General features: G+C 36.3%; 2 protein-coding genes across 6 annotated transcripts in view; both read right to left on the bottom strand.

Annotated features, from left to right (window-relative positions):
* The window catches only part of LOC103220469 (regulator of microtubule dynamics protein 2), a 106499-nt gene that overhangs the window by 41266 nt on the left and 41506 nt on the right, over positions 1-23727 (bottom strand). For all 5 annotated transcript variants that reach the window (XM_073022925.1, XM_073022926.1, XM_007970917.3 and 2 more), the window contains one exon: positions 809-983. In XM_073022925.1, coding sequence (XP_072879026.1) covers positions 809-983 — 175 coding nt within the window. The remainder of the gene's footprint in view (positions 1-808; positions 984-23727) is intronic.
* On the bottom strand, positions 18567-22179 carry LOC119627131 (uncharacterized). The gene has a single exon (XM_038006340.2). The coding sequence runs from the start codon at positions 21453-21455 to the stop codon at positions 20514-20516; it is 942 nt and encodes a 313-aa protein (XP_037862268.2). The 5' UTR covers positions 21456-22179; the 3' UTR covers positions 18567-20513.

The raw sequence follows: 23727 nt of genomic DNA, 5'->3' as shown, positions 1-23727 counted from the left end.
ATGTAGTGTTACATTTGGATCTTAAAACCAATTAATATTATCCAGACACTAGCTCCATCTATGCAGAGGAGAGATTTGATAGGCAGCAAAATCTAGAAATTCTTCCTGAGCTGTCATATCCTTTTCTTTTTTTCCTTTCCAAGTTATCTATTATCAATATAATGAGCATCTCAGTTAATATCTGTAAGTTGAAAATGCATATACTCAAAAGAGCAGTCAGTTTTTTTTACTTAAATTACCTAAATATAATCCTGGAGATCTATCAAGTTTTAGACAATGTGTTTAGAGTTGCTAAATCCTCAGAGAAATAGAGATTTATTTCTCCATGGGACACTGCAAACTCTTTTAATTTTAATTTTAATTTTTTTTTTTTAGTGGTGGTGGTGAGAGCTCTGGACAGGCTTTTCTTATTCAGACCCAACATTAAACACTGCAAAATTAACAAATGACCATTGGTAGAAATAGCTTTAAATACCCATAGCTGTCTCAAAATATTTGTTAAATATATAAATTAGTAAAAAAAAAAAATCAAATAAAGGTAAATCTGCATAATTATAGCTCTGGTTCTCATTTTTACGACCTTAGAGTCTAATAAACTTTTATGTTTACTTTTTTAAAATTTTAGTCATTTTAAATAAGAAATAACATAAATTTAAAACAATTTTAGTCATTTTATAGAGAAATTTTACATCAATCATTTAGCTTGTGGGAAGGAACCATGACACAATTATTGTAGTCATAACTGAATGAGATGGTGGATTAAATAAAAAAATGAAACTATACGAAGTGCCATTGTCATGTCTCTTACCTTTTCTTTGTGGTCACAAAGTAGTTCAAAACTCTCCGACTTGCCAGACTCGCTCATACGTAAATGATCTACCTTCTGAAGAAGGACATCTAAATTTAATTCCTCTACAAGTGCGTTAAATGCCTTAGGGACTGGAAAACTCTGTTCTTCTGTGTCAGTATTAGCTGTAATATACCTAAAATTGCAGAAATAATCATCAACTCCTTTGAAAGTTATGTATAACAGCCAGAGCAATCCTTTTAAAATGCAAGTCAAATCATGCCCCTCTTATGCTTGAAACTCTGCAGTGGCACCCACTTTCACTCAGAAAAAGCTCTAGTCCTAACAGAAGTTTACAAGTCCCTGCGCAATTTGCCCTCGATCCCATTACCTCTTTTCTCTCATTTCCTACCACTCTTCTCACTCATTCAAATCCACACAGGTCACCTAACTGTTCCTTCAATATTCTAAGCACGTGCCTACCTCGGAACCTCCACTTGCCGTTCCCTCTAATGAAATGCTGTTCCCTTAGACAGCCACATAACTCACTCCTTCAAGTCTCTGCTCCAATTTCATTTTCTCAATGTGGCTCATCCAGACCACTCTAGTACCGCAATCCCCATATTCCCTTCATCTCTAACCTCCCTTATCATACTTTTTCTTTTCCCCCACAGCATGTATTACCTTCTAACACACTGTGTAATTTACTAATTTACTACATGTGCTGTTTGTCAGCATCCTCCCCAGTAGAATGCAAGCTCCCTGAAGGGTAAGTTCATTAATTGATGTATCAAGTGCCTAGAACAGCACTGTTCACTGAATGTTGCCGAATGGATGATACAGAGTTGGAGGAACTCAGCAGGCACTCAAAATTGTGAGTGTGTAAACTCACACAAACACATATTTATAGTTCAAGATGATGTTCTAAATTTAAATTTTACCTTGGTTTTTAAAAATTAATACTATCGCCCATATTTCATTTTCCAGCAAACAATGCAAACAACTTTTTTTTATTAATTCAGACTCTGTTCTAAAAAGGTTTTAAGGAGGTATACAAGGATATATAACATATAAGAGAATAAATTAGAAGTAGTGAAAAAAGAGAAAGGCCAAATGTGAATGAAGTCAATATAAAACACACACAAATTTTAGACAGCTATATCTTTGCTACGAAGGACACAAATGTTCTTCATTTTCTAGCAGCCAATGCAGTTTCACAACTTGCAGCTCCCATTAGATAGAAACAAACAAAAATACTGACAAAGCAAGTTCTTAAATTTCTTTCATATGCCTTATAAAGAAGACCCTGTATGAACTGATCTCCCACTTCTTCAATAACATTCTTTACTAATGGAAACTCTACTCTTCCAATTGCTCAAACCAAAAATCTTGGAATCATCCTTGATGCTTCTTTTTTTCTTTCTCTTAAGCAATACCCAGTCTGTTAGCAAATCCTGTTGGTTCTATCTTCAAAATACATCCAGAATCTAGCCACTTCTACTCACCTCTCCGCACTACCACCTTAGTCTAAGTTTCCATTATCTCATCTGGATTACTGCAATGACCCCTTATCACACCTCTTTGCTTTAATCCTTGACCCTTATATTCTATTCTCAACACAGTAGTAAGAATAACTTAGATCATGTCACTCCTTTGCTCAAAACTCTCCAACAGATGCCCAAGTCAGAGTGAAAACCTAAGCCCTTTCAGTAGTCTACAAGACCTAACAGAATCTGGTCCAAAACCTCTGGCCTTATCGTCTATCACTTTCCTGCTTGCTCACAGCATTCCAGAAACTCTAACTAATCCTTGATATTCCTTGAACATATCAGTCATGTTCCTGCTTTAAACCCTTTGTATTTTCTTTTTCTTCTGGCTGGTATGTTCTCCAGATATTCATATAGTTTACTTCTTTGCATATTTCATATCTTTGTTCAAATGTAATCCTATTATTGCAGATGTTATTATTTATACAAAAACAAAAAATCTATAAATTATGATTAATAGGAGAGTTTACCAAATTGGCTGAATATAAGATTAACTTATGAAAGTCAGTTTAATTTCTACATATCAGCAAAAAACTACAAACATAATTACATAAAACATTCCATTTGCAATGACCTCAGAGAATATCAAATGGCTAGGAATAAATCTAACAAAAGATATATGAAAATTCGATGGAGAAAATTATAAAAGCATATTAAAAGATGTTTATAAAATGACCTAAGTTCATGGAGAAATATATCATGTTCATGGTTTAGAAGACCTAATATCATAAATATGTAAATTCTTTCCAGGTTAATCTATAGATTCAGTGCAATTCAAACTTTATAAGCCTAATAGGAGTTTTCATAGAATTAAATAAGATGATTCTAAAAATTATATGAAAAAGCAAAGAGCCCACTCTTAAAGAAAGGGAACAAGGGGAGAAGACTTACCCCACTAGATATTAGGACCTACTATGAAGCTATAATAATTGAAGACAGTGTGGTACTGGTACAGGAATAGATGAGTGAATGATGAAACAGAACAGAGCCTAGAAACAGACCCACATGTATACGAAAATGTGGTACATGGGAGAGTTGGCATGTAAGATTAGTAGGAAATTCTGGCATTCAGCTGGGAAAAATGGTTATTTCTATGGAAAAAGATGAAATTGAAACTCTACCTTCTATTTTTAAAAAACATAACTCTGGATAGTATAAGAAAATATTATATATTTTAAAAATCTAGTACAAAATACAGATGAATATATTTTAGTCCTTGGGGTAAGACATATGAAATAGACATTATGGATCATCTATTCAGAATTAAGGGTCGAGAAATAAATTCTTAAAATTATAATCAGTTTATTTTGATAAGAGTGCCAAGACAATTTAGTAGAGGAAACAATACTCTTCAACAAATAGTGCTAGAACAAATGGATAAGCAAACGCAAAAAATGAACTCTCACTTCCTACCATATATAAAAATTAACTCAAAATGTATCAAACCTAAGTGTAAAAACCAAAACTATAAAACGTTTGACAACGTTTCATATGTATACGTTTTCGTTCTCATAAGAAAACACAGGAGCAAATATTTGTGATCTTGGATTAGGCAATGGTTTCTTAGACATGACATCACAAGCACACGTGACAAAAGAAAAAAATGTATAAATTAGACTTTATCAAAATGAAAAACTTAGGTGCTTCAAAAGACACCATTAAAAAAGTGAAAAGATAACCCACAGAATAGAAGAAAATACGTTATGAAACATGTATCTGATAAGAGACTTGTATACAAAATATATATAAAATAATTCAACAATAAAAAGACAAATAATTCAATTTAAAAATGGGCAACTCTGTAAATAAATTAAAAACCACCAAATTAAATAATTTAAAAGATGGACCTTTATGGTAACAAATAATATATAGCTTTTATAAAGGTACAAAGCTATTATCTTTATGTTATTCTTTATAATAACAAAAACTCAAATGTTGCTATAGCCATTAAATGAATTACATCAGAATTATGTATCTACTCCAACTTGTTCTCTATCTCTTGCTCTTATTCTGTCTCTCCCATGCACACATAGAATAGTTTTATTGTGAAATCTGCCATATATCCAAAGAATTAGGCTTATTCAAATTCTTCTAAAGAATTACTAAAGATGGAATGCCCCTCAGGTTTATTTTATAAAACTAATATAACTGACATAAAAACCAAACATGGATATAACAAAAAATAAAAATTATAGGCCAATCTTACACATAAACATAAATGCAAAAATCCTCAATAAAATATCAATCGAGCAATTGCAACAAACATAAAATTATGTATTACAGCCAAATTGAGATTATACTAGAAATTACAAGCACCGTTTGACATTAGACAATTTCTCCAGCGCAACAGATGAGACCTATCTGATCATTTCAGTCACTGCCAAAAAAATTTCTTTTCCAATAAATTCCAACACCACTTCAGGACAAAAGAAATACCAAAACCTTAAACAAGAAATAGAAGGGAGCCAGGTGTGGTATATATATTCCCAGCACTTCAGGAGGCAGGAACATCACTTGAGCCCAGGAGTCCAAAACCAGCCAGGGCAAAACGGCAAAACACTGTCTCTTCAAAAAATAAAAAAATTAGCTGGGTTCAGTGGCCCACACCTGTAGTCCCAACTACTCAGGAGGGCGAGGTGAGAGGATTGCTTGAGCATAGAAAGTCGAAGCTGCAGTAATCTATGATTGTGCCACTGCACTCCAGCATGGGAGAGCAAGAAACTGTTGGAAAGGGAAAGGGAAAGGAAATGGGAAAGAGAAAGGAAGGAAAGAAAGAGAAAGCAAGGAAGTAAGCAGGAGAGAAAAAAAAAAAAGAAAGAAAACATAGGAAGGGAGGGAGGGAGGGGCCTTTCAAATCTGAAAAAGGCTATGAACTAAAAACAGCAATACATTTCACACTTAATTATGAAACATTAGAAGCAGTCTCTTCAAAATCAAGAATAGAAAAAGATGTCCAATATTGCTTTTCTATTCGACATTGTACTGGAGGTCTTCTTGGAACAATATTAAAAGAAAAGCAAAAAATTATAATTGGAAAGAAGAAACAATCTTATTTTTTGAAGATTATTCAATAGAGGACCTAACAAAATTTACATATAAGTAATTAGAACTAATTAAGATTTATAATCAATCTTCCAAAATCAACTGTGTTCTTATACTCTATAAAACAAGAAAACAAAATTTTATAAAAATACAGCATTTATAATAGCAAAAATACAAGATACCTATGAAAAAAATTCACAGAAGTTTTAAAATGACTTTTCTGGAGAAAATTACAAAATAATATCTGAGAACATTAAATAATACCTAAGTAAATGGAAAACAATATATTCTTGGATAGGAAAATTTAATTAAAACAATTTCATAAGGCTCCACATTAATGAGTACTTTTAATGCAATTCTAAGAAAAATTCCAATGGAATTTTCTATGGAACAGACCTGACCCTAAAATTAATATGGAAAGGCAAGTGCAAGAAGAGCCAAGACAAGTCTGAAGAAACAATATCAGGACTGCAGTATAAAGGATAAAGCTAAAGAAATTGGGTCAATGTGGTATTGGCATAGCACCAGGCAAACTGGGCAACAAAACAAAAGAGAACATGTAGGCTAGTCTCTTCCCACATTAAAAAAAAACCAGCTGTGGGAAAATTGGTTTCCTACTTTGAACGGGGATCTTCTATTTAAAACTGGGTATTTCTCAGAAAATTATGATAAAGTTCTGAAAGAGAATTTTAAAAATAGGACATATCCATGCATCATTGGGAAAATTTGACTGTATTTATTAACTTTGGGTTAGAAATTAGATTTGTGGTACCCACCCCTCCTCCCAAAAGCATTTCATAGATTATCTGATGTCAAACCTAGAATTTTCTAATAGCCTTTCAGCAGGTCTAGAGAAGTTCATCTTAAGATGTCAAATTTGTTTACAAACATTTGTTCTACACATACTTTTCTGGTCCTTTCTTCTGTTCTAAATTTTCATAAAAACCATGCCTATCCCTTCAACTCTGCATGATCAACTGTTTATTTCAATAGCAACAATAGCATCTCTGAAAGCATAGTTGCATTATTTAGGGAGAAAATGACATTATTTACTGTGAAAATAAAAGTGTATTTACAGAAGTACATCAGGAATGAGTTACATTGAAAGAGGTCCTCATTTCCCCATGAAAACACCAAGTAAACAATAACAGACTTTCTCTTTTTTTTGAGACAGAGTCTCGCTTTGTCACCGAGGCTACAGTGCAGTGGCGTGATCACGGCTTGCTGCTGCCTACGCCTCCGGGTTCAAGCGATTCTTCTGCCTCAGCCTCCCGAGTAGCTGGGATTACAGGTGCCTGCCACTGTGCCCAGCTAATTTTTTTGTATTTTTAGTAGAGACCAGGTTTCACCATGTTGGCTAGGCTGGTCTCAAACACCTGACCTCAAGTGATCTGCCCACCTCGTCCTCCCAAAGTGCTGGGATTACAGGCATGAGCCACTGCCTGGCCTTGAGGCACTGCACCTAGCCTAACAACAGACTTTCTGAAGTATCTTTGTGGGAGACCTAGAAACTATCACATACAACATGTCCTGAAATTTTATGTCATCTAGAGCTTTGGTAAGTATGAGGGGACTTCAAAAAAGTTCATGGAAAAAAGGAATTAAAAGATAAAAATATAATACATAAACTTTATTTCTCAGCACATAATTCATTAAGGTCAAGACAATTTTGTAAGTGAAGATACCAGCCATTTAGTCCATCTCTAAAGAACTGAGGGTCCTGGAAATTGAACCATATCAATGTTGTCTTTTGTACATTATTAACTGAAGAAAAATTGGTGCTTTAAAAAAAATTTTTTTTTAAGATTAGGAAACAAAAGTTGAAAAGAGTCAAATCCAATGAGGACTCTAAGGTGCAAGCCTAATGATTTCCCACCAAAAGAAACTCTTGCAAAATTGCCCTTGTTTGATGAGAGGAATGAGCAGGAGTATCATCATGGTGGAGAATACTCTGATGACGCTTTTCCCAGAATTTTCCTACTAAAGCTTTGACTAACTTTCTCAAAACACTTTCATAATAAGTAGATGTCATCATTCTTTGGTCTTCCAGAAAGTCAACAAGCAAAATACCTTGAGCATCTAAAAATCTGTTGCCCTAACATTGCTCTTCACCATTCTGCTTTTGCTTTGACTGGACCACTTTCACCTCTTGGTAGCCATTGCTTTGATTGTACTTTGTCTTCAGGATTGGACTGGGAAGGCCATGTTTCATCTCCTGTTATGATTCCTTAAAGAAATGCTTCAAGATCTTCATCCTACTTGTTAAAAATTTCTCTTGAAAGCTCTGTTCTTGTCTGCAGCTGATCTGATGCAACAGTTTTAGCACCCATTCAATGGAAAGTTTGTTTAATTTTTTAGTCAGAATAGTATAAAGAGAACCAATAGAGATGTCTATGGTACTAGCTATTATTTCTGCTGTTAATCATTGGTTTTCTTCAATTAGAGGACACAAACAAAATTAATTTTTTCCTTGCAAATTGATGTGGATGTGCCTCTGTGGGCTACATCACTTCATCCCTTCTTCAAATGAGTTCTCCATTTAGCTTATTTCTATTGGGCACTGTCCCCATAAACTTTTTGTAAAGCATCAATGATTTCACCATTCTTCCACCCAAGCTTCACCATAAATTTGATGTTTGTTCTTACTTCAATTTTAGTAGAACGCATGTTGCTCTGATAGGGGCTCTTTTCAAACTAATGTTTTATCCTTCTTAGTGTCTCAAACTAGATCCTTTTCAAATATATTATGGTGAGTTAGCATAAGCTTATTTTGGTGCAAAAAACTGTGAAACAAGTGAGTAGCTTCTTCATAATATTCATTTTCTATGGACTTTTTGAAGACCCCTCATATGATAACCGAACTAAAAATTTACTGGAAGGGACCAACAGAAGACTGAAACAGGTAAAAAACAAACAACCAGGCAAACTTTAAGACAGGTCATTTGAAAATATTAGTTCTGAGGAAAAAAAAGAATAAAAAATGAAAAATAAAAGTAAATAGAGCCTAAAGGACTTATGAGGCCTCATGAAGCAGACATATACACATATTGTAGGGGTTCCAGAAGGAGGAGAGAGAGAAAGTGGCAGTAAGCTAATTTGAAGAAACAATGGCCAAAGCCCAAATCTAGGCAACACAATGAAATACAAATGCAAGAACTTTCTTTTCTTTTCTTTTCCTTTTCTTGAGACACAGTCTCGCTCTGTTGCCCAGGCTGGAGCACAGTGGCATGGTATCGGCTCACTGCAAGCTCTGCCTCCGGGGTTCATGCCATTCTCCTGCCTCAGCCTCCCGAGTAGCTGGGACTACAGGTGCCCGCCACCACGCCCAGCTAATCTTTGTATTTTTAGTAGAGACGGGGTTTCACTATGTAAGCCAGGATGGTCTCGATCTGACCTCCTGATCCACCCGCCTCGGCCTCCAAAAGTGCTGGGATTACAGGGGTGAGCCACTGCACCCGGCCACAAATGCAATAACTTAACAAACTCCAAGTGGGATAAACCCAAAGAGTTCCACACCAAGAACATCATAGTTGAAGTACTAAATGCTAAAGACAAAAAGAATCTCAAAAGCAGCAAAAGAAAAGCAACTCATTACATTTAAGGATTCCTCAATAAAATTATCAGTAGATTTCTCAGCAGAAACCTTGCAGGCCAGAAGGCAGTGGGATGATATATTTAAAGTGCTGAAAGAAAAGAGAAACCTGTCAACTGAGATTTCTATAAACAGCAAAACTGTCCTTTAAAAATGAGGGAGAAATTAAAATATTTCTAAATAAAAGCCGAGGAAGTTCATTATCACTAGAATTTCTCTACAATAAATGCTAAAAGGAGTCCTTCAAGTTGAAACAAAAAGGACCTTAGACAGTAACTTGAACCATACACAAATATAATATTATCTGGTAAAGGTAAAGACATGGGCAAATACAAAAACCAGAATTATTGTAAGATGGTTCATAACTCCACTTTTTATTCTTTTACATGATCTAAACAGAAAAGCATAAAGTAATTATGAATCTATATTAATGATTATACAACATAAAGATGTAATTTGTAATATCAACAAAATATATGAGTGGTGGAGTTGGAAAGGAGTAGAATTTTTGTACGCAATTAAAGTTAAGTTGGTATGAATTTAAAATATGTTGTTATAACTTTAGGATGCTATGAATAATCCCCATGGCAACCACAAAAAATATTTATAGACTATATGTGTAAAAAAAAAAAAAACAAAACAAAACTAAACACAAAGAGAGGCAACAAGGGAGAAAAACAAGGGACCAAAAAAATCTATGGCACATACAAAACCATAACAAAATGAAACTATAAGTCCTTTCCTATCTGTAATGACTTCAAATATAAATGGGATTAAATTCCTCAATCAAAAGATATATTGGCAGAATGGATTTTTAAAATTGGGATTTAACTATATGCTGTCTAAAAGAGACTAATTTTTGATGTAAAAACACACATGTTGAATGTGAAAGGACAGAAAAAGATGTTTCATGAAAATAGTAAACAAAAGAGAGTGGGAGTGGCTATACTATTAGAAAAAACAGACTTTAAGTCAAAAATTGTACAAGAGACAAAGAAAGCCTGACATAATAAAAGAGCCAATTCACCAAGAAGATATAACAATAATACTAAATGCACTCAACATCGTACTTCCTAAATATGTGAAGCAAACACTGACAGAATTGAAGAAATAGATAGCAACACAATAATAGTAAAAGTAAAATAATAATACCATAGTAATACCATTACTTTAATAATAAAGTAATAGTAAATGAATTCAATGACCCAATTTTAATAAAGGATATAACAACCAGGCAGATGATTAGTAAGGAAATAGAAGACTTAAACATCACTATAGACCTATAAACCTGCAGGACCTAACAACATATATAGACAATGCCACCCAATAATAACAGAATACACATTCTTCTCAAATGCATGTGGAATATTCTCCAAGTAGATAATATAATAGGCCAGAAATAAGTCTTAGTTAATTTACAAATATAGAAATTATACAAAGCATATTTTCTGGATCACAATAAAAATGAAACTAGAAATCAGCAGAAGAAAAACTGGAAAATCCATAAATATGTGAGAATTAAAAAACATACTTTTAAACAACCAATAGACCAAAGATGCAATCACAAGGCAAATAAGAAAACATCTTGCGTCAAATGAAAATGAAAACATAACACACCAAAAACTTATGGGATGTAGCAAAAGAGGTGAGAGGAGGAAAATTTATACCTGGAAATGCTTATATTAAAAGAAGGAAGATTTTTGTATAATGGACTCAACCAAAGAAACTCACGTGTATGAAGCCAAATTAATAAATCCAAGGGTATAGTAACAGAAGCATCTGGAGAAGCTCAGGCTTAACTGCCAACTATTAACCACAGATCAACGGTTTTCAAAATGTTTCATGGAGCCCTAGATTTGAAAAAAGATGCTTCCACGGTTCCAAGCAAGATGGCTAAATAGGAACACCTCCAGTCTGCAGCTCCCAGCGAGACCAACACAGAAGGCAGGTGATTTCTGCATTTCCACCTGAGGTAACCAGTTCATCTCATTGGGACTGGTTAGACAGTGGGTGCAGCCCACAGATGGTGAGCTGAAGAGAGTGGGGCGTTGCCTCACCCGGGAAGTGCAAGGGGTTGGGGAACTCCCTCCCCCAGCCAAGGGAAGCCATGAGGGACTGTGCCATGAGCAATGGTGCTATCCAGTCCGGATGCTATGCTTTTCCTATGGTTTTTGCAACCCGCAGACCAGGAGATTCCCTCGGGTGCTTACACCACCAGGGCCCTGGGTTTCAAGCACAAAACTGGGCAGCCATTTGAGCAGACACTGAGGTAGCTGTAGAAGTTTTTGTGTTGTTTTTTTTTTTTTCATACCCCAGTCGTACCTGGGGTGTGAACCCCAGAAAGACATAACTGTTCACTCCCCTGGGAAGGGGGCCAAAGCCAGGGAGTCAGGTGTTCTTGCTTGGGGGATCCCACCCCCATGGAGCCCAGCAAGCTAAGATCCACTGGCTGGAAATACCCACTGCCAGCACAGCAGTCTGAAGTCTACCTGGGACATTTGAGCTTGGTGGGGGAGGGGCATCTGCCATTACTGAGGCTTGAGCCCCGGTTTTCCCCAGACAGTGTAAACAAAGCCACCAAGAAGTTCGGACTGGGTGGAGCCCAGGGCAGTGCAGCAAAGCCACTGTAGTCAGACTGCCTCTCTAGATTCCTTCCCTCTGGGTGGGAAATCTCTGAAAGAAAAGTAGCAGCCCCAGTCAGGGGCTTATAGATAAAACTCCTATTACCTTGGGACAGAGCACCTGGGGAAAGTGGGGGCTGTGGGCACAGCTTCAGCAGACTTAAACGTTCCTGCCGGCTGGCTCTGAAGACAGCAGCAGATCTCCCACCACAGCACTCGAGCTCTGCTAAGGGAGAGATTGCCTCCTCAAGTAAGTCCCTGACCCTGGTGCCTCCTAACGAGGAGATATCTCCCAGCAGAGGTTGACAGATACAGATACCTCATACAGGAGAGCTCGTCAGCATCTGGCAGGTGCCTCTCTGGGACAAAGCTTCCAGAGGAAGGAGCAGGCAGCAATCTTTGCTGTTCTGCAGCCTCTGCTGGTGATATCCTAGCAAAGTGTCTGGAGTGGACATCCAGCAAACTCCAGCAGATCTGCAGAAGAGGGAGCTGACTGTTAGAAGGAAAACTAACAAACAGAAAGCAAAAACATCAAAATCAGCAAAAAAGACACCCATGCAAAACCCATCCTAAGGCCCTCACCATCAAAGATCAAAGGTAGATAAATCTACGAAGATGAGGAAGAACCAGTGCAAAAATGCTGAAAATTCCAAAATCCGGAATGCCTCTTCTCCTCCAAAGGATCACAACTCCTTGCCAGCAAGGGAACAAAGCTGGATGGAGAATGACTTTGATGAATTGACAAAAGTAGCCTTCAGAAGGTGGGTAATAACAAACTTCTCCGAGCTAAAGGAGCATGTCCTAACCCAATGCAAGGAAGCTAAGAACCTTGATAAAAGATTAGAGGAATTGCTAACTAGAATAACCAGTTTAGGGAAGAACATAAATGACCTGATGGAGTTGAAAAACACAGCACAAAAACTTCATGAAGCATACACAAGTATAATAACCAAATCAATCAAGCAGAAGAAAGGACATCAGATATTGCAAATTAACTTAATGAAATAAAGCGTAAAGACAAGATTAGAGAAAAAAGAATGCAAAGGAACAAACAAATCTTCCAAGAAACATGGGACTATATGAAAAGACAAAACCTATGTTTGATTGGTGTACCTGAAAGTGATGGGGAGAATGGAACCAAGTTGGAAAACATTCTTCAGGATATTATCCAGAACTCCCCAAACATAGCAAGACAGGCCAACACTAAAATTTGGAAAATACAGAGACCACCACAAAGATACTCCTTGAGAACAGCAACCCCAAGAAACATAATCATTTGATTCACCAAGCTTGAAACAAACAAAAAATGTTAAAGGCAGCCAGAGAGAAACGTCAGGTTACCAACAAAGGGAAGCCCATCAGACTAACAGGAGATCTCTCTGCAGAAACTCTACAAGCCAGAAGAGAGTGGCGGCTAATATTCAACATTCTTAAAAAAAGAATTTTCAACCCAGAATTTCATATTGAGCCAAACTAAGCTTCATAAGTGAAGGAGAAATAAAATCCTTCACAGACAAGCAAATGGTGAGGGATTTGGTAACCATCAGGCCTGCCTTACAAGAGTTCCTGAAGGAAGCACTAAATATGGAAAGGAAAAACCAGTACCAGCCACTGCAAAAACATACCAAAATACACAGACCAACGACACAATGAAGAAACTGCATCAACTAATGTGCAAAATAACCAGCTGGAATCATGATGACAGGATCAAATTCACACATAACAATATTAACCTTAAATGTAAATGGGCTAAGTGCCCCAATTAAAAGACACATATTAACCTTAAATGTAAATGGACTAAATTCCCTAATTAAAAGACACAGACTGGCAAATTGGATAAAGAATCAAGACCCACTGGTGTGCAGTATTCAGGAGACCCATATCATGTGCAAAGATACGCATAGGCTCAAAATAATGGGATGGAAGAATATTTATCAAGCAAATGTAAAGAAAAAAAAACAAAGAAAGAAAGAAGCAGGGATTGCAATCCTAGTCTCTGATAAAACAGACTTTAAACCAACAAAATAAAAAAATCAAGGTCATTACATAACGGTAAGGGGATTAGTGCAACAAGAAGAGCTAACTATTCTAAATATATATGCACCCAGTACAGGAGCACCCAGATTCATAAAGCAAGTTCTTAGAGAACTACAAAGAGACTTACATTCCCACACATTAACAGTGGGAGACTTTAAAACCCCACTGTCAATATTAGACAGATCAATGAGACAGAAAATTACCAAGGATATTCAGGACTTTAATCCAGCTCTGGATCAAGAGGACCTAATAGACATCTACAGAAATCTCCACCCCAAATCAACAGAATATACATTCTACTCAGCACCACATAGCATTTATTCAAATACTGACCGCATAATTGGAAGTAAAACACTAATCAGCAAATGTAAAAGAACAAAAATCACAACAAACAGTCTCTCAGACCACAGTGCAATCAAATTAGAACTCAAGATTAAAAAATTCACTCAAAACTGCACAACTACATGGAAATGGAAAAACGTGCTCCTGAATGACTACTGGGTAAATAACAAAATTAAGGCAGAAATAAATAAGTTCTTTGAAATCAATAAGAACAAAGATAAAACATATCAGAATCTCTGGGACACAGCTAAAGCAGTGATTAGAGGGAAATTTATAGCACTAAAGGCCCACAAGAGAAAGTGGGAAATATCTAAAATTGACACCTTAACATCACAATTAAAAGAACTAGAGCAGCAATAGCAAATAAATTCAAAACCTAGCACAAGATGAGAAATATCTAAGATCAGAGCAGAACTGAAGGAGATACAGACACGAAAAACCCTTCAAAAAACATCAATGAATCCAGGAGTTGGTTTTCTGAGAAGATCAACAAAATAGATAGACTACTAGCAAGACTAACAAAGAAGAAAAGAGAGAAGAATCAAATAGACACAATAAAACATGATAAAAGGGATATTACCACTGATCCCACAGAAATACAAACTACCATCAGAGAATACTATAAACACCTCTATGCAAATAAACTAGAAAATCTACAAGAAATGGATAAATTCCTGGACACACACACCCTCCCAAGACTAAACCAGGAAGAAGTCAAATCCCTGAATAGACCAATAACAAGTTCTGAAATTGAGGCAGTAATTAATAGCCTACCAACCATAAAAAGCCTGGGTCCAGACGGATTCACAGCCAAATTCTACCAGAGGTACAAAGAGGAGCTGGTACCATTCCTTCTGAAACTATTCCAAACAACAGAAAAAGAGGGACTCCTCCCTAACTCATTTTGTGAGGCCAGCATCATCCTGATACCAAAACCTGGCAGAGACACAACAAAAAAAGAAAATTTCAGTCCCAATATCCCTGATGAAGATCGATGCAAAAATCCTCAATAAAATACTGGCAAACCGAATCCAGCAACACATCAAATAGCTATCCACCACAATCAAGTCAGCTTCATCCCAAGGATGTGAGGCTGGTTCAACATATGCAAACCAATAAATGTAATCCATCACATAAACAGAACCTATGACAAATGAGAACCTATGAGATAATCTATTGATTATCTCAATAGATGCAGAAAAGGCCTTTGACAAAATTAAACAAGACTTCATGCTAAAAACATTCAATAAACTAGGAATTGATGGAACATATCTGAAAATAATATACTGAATAGGCAGAAGCTGGAAGCATTCCCTCTGAACCCAGCACAAGACAAGGATACCCTCTCTTAACCCAGCACAAGACAAGGATGCCCTCTCTTACCACTGCCATTCAACACAGTATTGGAAGTTCCGGTCAGGGCAATCAGGCAAGATAAATAAATAAAGGGTATTTAGATACAAAGAGAGGAAGTCAAATTGTCTCTGTTTGCAGATATCATAACTGTATATATAGAAAACCCTATCATCTCAGCCCCAAAACTCCTTAAGCTGATAAGCAACTTCAGCAAAGTCTCAGGATAAAAAATCACACGCATTCCTACAAACCAAAAATCACACGCATTCCTATAAACCAATAATAGAGAGCCAAATCATAAGTGAACTCCCATTCACATTTGCTACAAAGAGAATAAAAGGCCTAGGAATACAACTTAGAGGGGATGTGAGGGACTTCTTCAAGAAGAGCTACAAACCACTTCTCAAGGAAATAAGAGAGTACACAAACAAATGGAAAAATATTCTATGCTAATGGATAGGAAGAATCAATATTGTGAAAATGGCCATACTTCCCAAAATAATTTATAGATTCAATGCTATTCCCATCAAGCTACCATTGACTTTCTTCACAGAATTAGAAAAAACTACTTTAAATTTCATATGGAACCAAAAAAGAGCCCATATAGTCAAGACAATCCTAAACAAAAAGAACAAAGCTGGAGGCATCACACTACCTGACTTCAAACTATACTACAAGGCTACAGTAACCAAAACAGCATGGTACTGGTACCAAAACAGATATATAGACCAATGGAATAGAACAGAGGCCTCAGAAATAACACCACACACCTACAACCATCTGATCTTTGACAAACCTGACAAAAATAAGCAATGGGGAAAGGATTCCCTTTTTAATAAATGGTGTTGGGAAAACTGGCTAGCCATCCATATGCAGAAAACTGAAAATGGACCCCTTCCTTACATCTTATACAAAAATCAACTCAAGAAGGATCAAAGACTTAAATGTAAGACCTAAAGCCATAAAAACCCTAGAAGAAAACCTAGGCAATACCATTCAGCACATAGGCATGGGCAAAGACTTCACGACTAAAACACCAAAAGCAATTGCAACAAAAGCCAAAATAGACAAACTGGATCTAATTAAACTAAAGAACTTCTGCACATTAAAAGAAACTATCATCAGAGTGAACAGGCAACCTACAGAGTGGGAGAAAATTTCTGCAATCTATCCATCTGACAAAGGGCTAATATCAAGAATCTACAAGGAACTTAAATTTACAAGAAAAAACCAAACAACCCTATCAAAAAGTAGGTGAAGAATATGAACAGACACTTCTTAAAAGAAGACATTTATGCGGCCAACAAACATATGAAAAAAAGCTCATCATCACTGGTCGTTAGAGAAATGCAAATCAAAATCACAATAAGATACCATCTCATGCCAGTTAGAATGGTGATAATTAAAATGTCAGGAAACAACAGATGCTGGAGAGGATGTGGAGAAATAGGAACACTTTTACACTGTTGGTGGGAGTGTAAATTAGTTTAACCCTTGTGGAAGACAGTGTGGCAATTTCTCAAGGATCTAGAAACAGAAATATCATTTGACCCAGCAATCCCATTAATGGGTATATACCCAAAGGATTATAAAGCATTCTACTATACAGATATATGCATAGGTAGATATGTGCCATGGTGGTTTGCTGCACCCATCAACCCGTCATCTATGTTAGGTATTTGCAGGGACATGGGTGAAGCTGGAAACCATCATTCTCAGCAAACTAACACAGGAACAGAAAACCAAACACTGCATGTTCTCACTCGTGAGAGTTGAACAATGAGAACACATGGACACAGGGAGGGGAACATCACACACTGGGGGCCGTCAGGGGGTGGGGAACAAGGGGAGGGGTACCATTAGGACAAATACCTCCATCAGATCTCGTGAGACTTATTATCATGAGAATTGCACATGAAAGATTGCCCCCCACGATTTAATTACCTCCCCCTGGGTACCTCCCACAACATGTGGGAATTCTGGACATACAATTCAAGTTGAGATTTGGGTGGGGACACAGTCAAAGTATATCAATACAACATAAACAAAATGAAGGGAAAAACAACCCATGATCATCTCCATTGATGCAGAAGAAGCATTTGACAAAATTTATCACCTTTTTATGATAAAAGCACTCAACAAACTAGGAATAAAAATTAACTGCTTCAATATATTAAACGCCATATGTGAAAAGTCCACAGCTGACATCATAGTCAATGGTGAAAAGCTGAAAGCTTTCTTATTAAGATTAGAAACAAGACAAGGGTGCTCTTTATCACTTCTAGTCAACATAGTACTAAAAGTCCTAGCCAGTGCAACTAGGCAAGATGATGAAATAAAAGGCATCCAAATTAGGGAGAAACAAAGTTATCCTCTGATCACAGACAACACAATCTTATAGGTAGAAAAACCCTAAATATTTCACACACATACACAAAATAAGAATTAATAAAATTTAGCAAAGTTGCAGGATAGAAAATCAACACACAAAAATCAGGTGTTTTTCTATGTATTAACAATGAGCTACCTGGAAAGAATTATAAAAATACTTTCACTTATAATTGCATCAAAAGTATAAAATACTTAGAAATAAACTTAACTGAGATGAAAAACCTGTACACTGAAAACTACAAAACACTGCTGAAAGAATTTAAATAAGATACAAATAGAAAGACATCCTATGTTTGTGGATTTGAAAGTTTATAATGTTAAGATGTCAATCCTACCCAAAATAATCTACAGATGCAATGCAATCCCTCTGAAAATCCCAATATTTTTTGTAGAAATAGAAACATCTATCCTGAAATTCATTTGGAATTCCAAGACACCCCAAATGGCCAAAATTATCTTGAAAAATAAAAACAAAGTTGGAGGTCTCACACCTCCTGATTTTCAAACTTACTACAAAGCTACAGTAACCAAACAGTGTGGTACAGTGTGGTGTAAAGACAGATGTATAGGCTAGTGAAAGAAAATGGAAAGCCCAGAAGTCAACCACACATATATGATCACATGACTTTTGACAAAGGTTCCAAGACCATTTAAAGGAGAAAGGGTAATCTCTTCAACAAACGGTGTTGAGAAAACTGGATATTCACAAATAAAAGAATGAAGTAAGACCATTACTTAATATCACACACAAAAATTAACTCAAAATGCATCAAAGACCTAAATGTAAAACCTAAAGCTATAAAACTTTTAAAAGATAACGCAACAGTGGATTTGACAATGATTTATTGATTATGGCACTAAAAGCATAGTCAATAAAAGAAAAAATTGATAAATTAGACCTCAAAATCTAAAACTTCTATGAATCAAAGGACATAATCAACAAAAAGGCAACCCACACATCGGGAGAAAATATTTGCAAATTATATCTTTTTTAAAGTGTTAATATCCAAAATATATAAAGAACTCCTACAAATCAACAACAAAATAAAACCTGATTTTAAAAAAAATGGTCAAGAGACTTGAATTGGCATTTCTCCAAAGAAGATATACAAATAAGCAGCAGTCACACAAAAAGATGTTCAATGTCACTAACCATTAGGGATATTCAAATAAAAACCCACAATGAGATGCCACCTCATATCCATTAGGATGGCTACTATAACAAAACAAAACAAAATAATAAGTGTTGGCAAGGTAGCAGAGAAACTGGAATCCTTCTACATTCTTGGTGCAAATGTAAAATGGTGCAGCCACTATGGAAAACAATATGGTAGTTCCTCAAAAAATTAAAATATAATTACCATATGATACAATAATTCCACTTCTGGATATATACTCAAAAGAATCGAAAGCAAGGTTTCGAACAGATAGTTGCATACACATGTTCATAGACAGTGCATTATTCACAACAGTTAAACATGGAAGCACCCCAAATTGTCCACTGATGGATAAAGGATATGCAATTTGTGATATATACATATAGTGGAATATTATTCAGCCTTAAAAAGGAAGGACATTCTGACATATGCTAAAACACAGATGAACCTTGAGGACATTATACACTATGCTAAGCAAAATAAGCTGGTCACAAAATACCATATGATTCCCCTTATATGAAGTACTTGGAGTAGCCAAAATCATATATATAAAGTAGAGTGATGGTTGACAAGGGCTAGGGAGACAGCGGAGTAGAGAGTCCTAATCTAATGGGTGGAGAGTTTCAGTTTTGCAAGATGAAAAGAGTTGTGGAAACGGATGGTGGTGATGGCTGTACAACAATGTGAATGTACTTAATGTCACTGAAACACACATTTTAAAATGGTTAAGATGGTAAATTTTGTATTTATCACAATTTTTAAAAATAAAATCAAAAGACCATTTTTTAAGACACATGCTAAGAAGAAGAGAAAACCATAAAAGTAAAAATAACATCTTAGCCCCATGATACAAATTTGGGGGACATTTTATTAGGATAATTAGAAATAATGCAAATTCCTTTCCTCTATAAAATCTAATTGTATTCTAACTTAGATGTTTTCAATTGCTTACATGCATTTTCATTCATTAGCTACTTTGGTAAATACTTTATAATAGTCTTTGTTTAATACAATGGGAAAAAAATAAAAAACATTCATTTTTAAAAATAAAATTTTGGGAGACTAATATACATACTTTTTCCCGATTTCAGAATTCCTTGAATGCCCAGATTTGCACATACATGAATGTGTATTAAAATTACTTAGTTAAAATATCTGGTTTCGAAATATTCTACATATTCCGCTAAACATTTTTAACTTCTAATTTGATTCTTGTGTTAATAAAAACATCATCTGTCAGTGGAACATCGGGCACGAGAAATATAGCTAGCAAGGCTGATATGTATGAAAATGTGTGTACTGATGAATATAACTCTAGAGATTATGTAAGAATACTATTTCTAATGATTAGAGTATGATAAAAGGGGATACTAAACTCTCAAAGAATGTATTACTTTTAGAAGGTCCATACATCAAGGCTTGATGTTATTTTTAGACCACAAAAGTATTACAACAGTCACTCAGAAATCTGAGATTAGCCCATCTTTAAGCAGTAAATCTGAAAAAAGCTTGAAACAAAATCATCTTCCATACTCCAATAACATCAGTAAACTAACTTTCAAAAGTACAGCAATTAAATTTATACTGCAATGTAGGAATCTTTTTCAGAAAATGCAGTGAAGTTTGGTGAGGAAAGGGGAGTTATGAGAAATGAGTTCTACAGACTATGAAAGTGACTGGTGGGAAAACTATTTGAGGTGCCCTTCTAAGACAGGGTAAAGTCTGAGGTGACCTTATTTTAGGAATTTCAATAGGTGAAGATCTGTCTTCATCTTGAAACAAGACAGCAAAGTCTTCATCTTCAGATGGGCCTGAAGTTACTTCGTTTTGAAATGGGATAAAGCAACCAGAATTTTTATATGATGAAGAAAATCCAGCTTTATGGAGGAATGGGAAAGTTCCACTTTGAGAGGGATGCTGTTGAATCGTGATTGGAGAATGATCTGTGCTGTAACTTTCAGTATCAGGATGAAGGAAATCTTTTAAATCTTTACATAATTGGCCCCTTTGTTGAATATCGGTGGCAATTCCATTTTGTTGATCGGGAGAGGAAACATCACTTGCAAGAGAAAAGAAGGATGATGTGCTTTGTTGATAGGAGGCTGTATCAATAGTGTTCCCAAAGACTGGAGAAGTAGTGTTTGTTTCAAAATTCTTAAAATTTTTAGTGTTATATTCAGGAGCAGAGATGCTTATATGTTTTTTAGCATCAGTATTATTTGAGGTTTTAGAAAAGATTTCGATTTCTTTTAGATTAAACACATTCTGGCCACTTGCTTGAGGATCAAAAAAATTGGCACTCTTGTAATAGGAAACTATACTTAGTTTATGGGATGAGAAACGTCTCCTGCAGGACATAAAGCTACCAAAATTGTCTGAGGAAGATTTTAAATCAGTGAAGCTTGTGTCTTCTTCAGAATCAAAGTTAGCTCTACTTTGTTGCCGGTATGGGGAAGCATTTCTTTTTTGAAATCCAACAAATAAAGAACATCTTCTTTCAGAGAAAGATGGACTTGATAGAGATAATAACCTTCTCCTTGCTCTGGCTGAATTGACTTTACATGTTACAGGGGAATAAGACATTTTATGACCAAGAGATATATTTGGTTGTGAAATCGAAGAGGCTCCACGATGCTGGGCGTCTGTAGTAACTTGATCTTCTGGAGAACATCGCTGGAAGCTCTGGTCCTCTTTGCAGCAGCTAGAGTGAGAAAAGGGTCAAATGAGGAAAAAAAAAATAGGGAGAAGAGTGGACCTGCCAAGCCTCCTGAAGGATAATATCCACCTTTTGGTGTCTACCAGCTGGTACTGTTTCCATACCAAGACAGAAACAGCAGGGAATAAGAATAGGGGAGCTGAAGTTAATGGTCACACAGATGTACTCAAAAGAATACACGAGTCTAAAAGCTTATTTCTGCCTACATAGTACCTACCCACTCTATTAAACCTTGGGAAGAGAAGTTGATAAAATCAGGGAAGCAGGTAGAAAGATCAGGGGAAGCATATGCCAGGATACCAGAAAAAAAGATTCCCGAAGGAAAAGACAGAACTGGTTTTAAAAATAATAAACCAGGCCGGGCGCAGTGGCTCAGGGCTCTAATCCCAGCACTTTGGGAGGCTGAGGCAGGTGGATCACAAGGTCAGGAGATTGAGACCATCCTGGCTAACACAGTGAAACACTGTCTCTACTAAAAATATAAAAAAATTGGCCGGGCGTGGTGGTGGGCTCCTGTAGTCCCAGCTACTTGGGAGGCTGAGGCGGGAGAATGGCGTCAACCCAGAAGTCGGAGGTTGCAGTGAGCTGAGATCGCACCACTGCACTCCAGCCTGGGTGACAAGTGAGACTCCTTCTCAAAAAAAAAAAAAAAAAAAAAGTAATAAACCACAATATCTGTTTGAGACTACTAAACTACTGTATTTAAAGGAGTTAAGGAGAATAAACTTATATTCTGTTGACTAATTGTATTTTAAAATATTAACCATGGATGAAGCAGAATCTCTCTGGGGATAATGATTCAAGTAAATATCCGGACAGTCCAGGATATCCAGTTATTATGGGAAACTAAAGGAAGCACTAAAGGTTGGTTTATGAATATTTTCAATGTTCCTTTAGCATATGTTGAAGTTTTTTTCTAAGGCTTACCTTAAGCATTTTCCCATTTTGAATTTAATCCAAAGTAAGTCTCTCCCCTCCCTTCTAGGCCATCATCTTTAAGCCATAAATTGCCCTGTGTAGGTGGAACAGGTCAGAAGACTGAATGCTCAAGCTGCATATGGAGTTAACATGGTAACAACACAGAATGTGATGACAGCAGACTCTAGAATCTCATTACATCAGTTTATATTAGAACTGTTCTGTAGCTCAGCTTTCTCAGAAGTTGGAATTCACATGGCTGTGGAATGTGTTTCTACCTTCACTGTTCAAGGAGTTATCCAACAAATCCAGGGGTGGGAAAACAGCTGGATGAGGACAATAACGTATACGACACCTGCACAATCCTTTACCTTGGACCATCTCTCTCACCAGCTGCCTTCTACATCCCTGTCCTACTAACTCCTTCTTCTTTCAGTTGAACATTCTTTACCCCAGATTTTTGCATCCTTCAGTGATACGGAAAAGCAACTGTTAGAGACTTTGGCCTAAAGATACATTGAGAAGGGAAAAAAAAGTTTAATAAGTAGCACATGTCCTTGCCCCCACAAATGAAACAAGCCTCATCCACCTTAGCAGTAAAGTATGCCATCTGACTGCCTGGGCCATTTGTACAGATTACGGGGATACGCTGTGCCACTATTACTCCTCAGAACAACTGATACTCACCTAAAGGCAAGGTTAACAGAGTTATTAGAAAAGAAACACTATCGTTTCTTATCCAAACCAATTTGGGTTACTGTCCCCATAACAGGTATATGTGTATTTGTATAACTACCTATGACATGAAACACCCCCTCAAATACTTTCATTTACTGTGCAATCTACTGATCCTAAATACTACTACTGCCTCTAGCCTTTGCTCCCTTCCTAACACCCTACTCAGGAAACCCTTGAACAAATTCCTTTTAAGAGACCCAAAGCTCTCTCTAATGTTCAACATACGATGATCGGATTTGTAATTTGATTTTAGTTTACATACAAACTAATAAATTAATCTCTTACTGTTTCATGGATGCCGGCAGAAGACATGAGATTCCTGGGTTAGAGACAGAAGACTTACGTTACTTACAGCACAGCAAAGCAGCATGATCACCAGGACATTTATATTGGTTTTCCTGGGTCCCACACTGCCACAGGGGCAATGCAGAGGGCCCAAGGACACTTGCATTCACAGTGGATTGTGTTACAGGAAAGAAAGCT

The sequence above is a fragment of the Chlorocebus sabaeus genome, chromosome 14 (genome assembly GCF_047675955.1).
Source record: "Chlorocebus sabaeus isolate Y175 chromosome 14, mChlSab1.0.hap1, whole genome shotgun sequence".
Lineage (NCBI taxonomy): Eukaryota > Metazoa > Chordata > Mammalia > Primates > Cercopithecidae > Chlorocebus > Chlorocebus sabaeus.
Note: the sequence above shows the minus strand (reverse complement) of the source record. Positions and strands in the feature narration are given on the sequence as shown.

Excerpts from the sequence above, each read along its gene's own strand:
- LOC119627131 (XM_038006340.2), bottom strand. The coding sequence starts at position 21,455 with ATGTCTTATTCCCCTGTAACATGTAAAGTCAATTCAGCCAGAGCAAGG.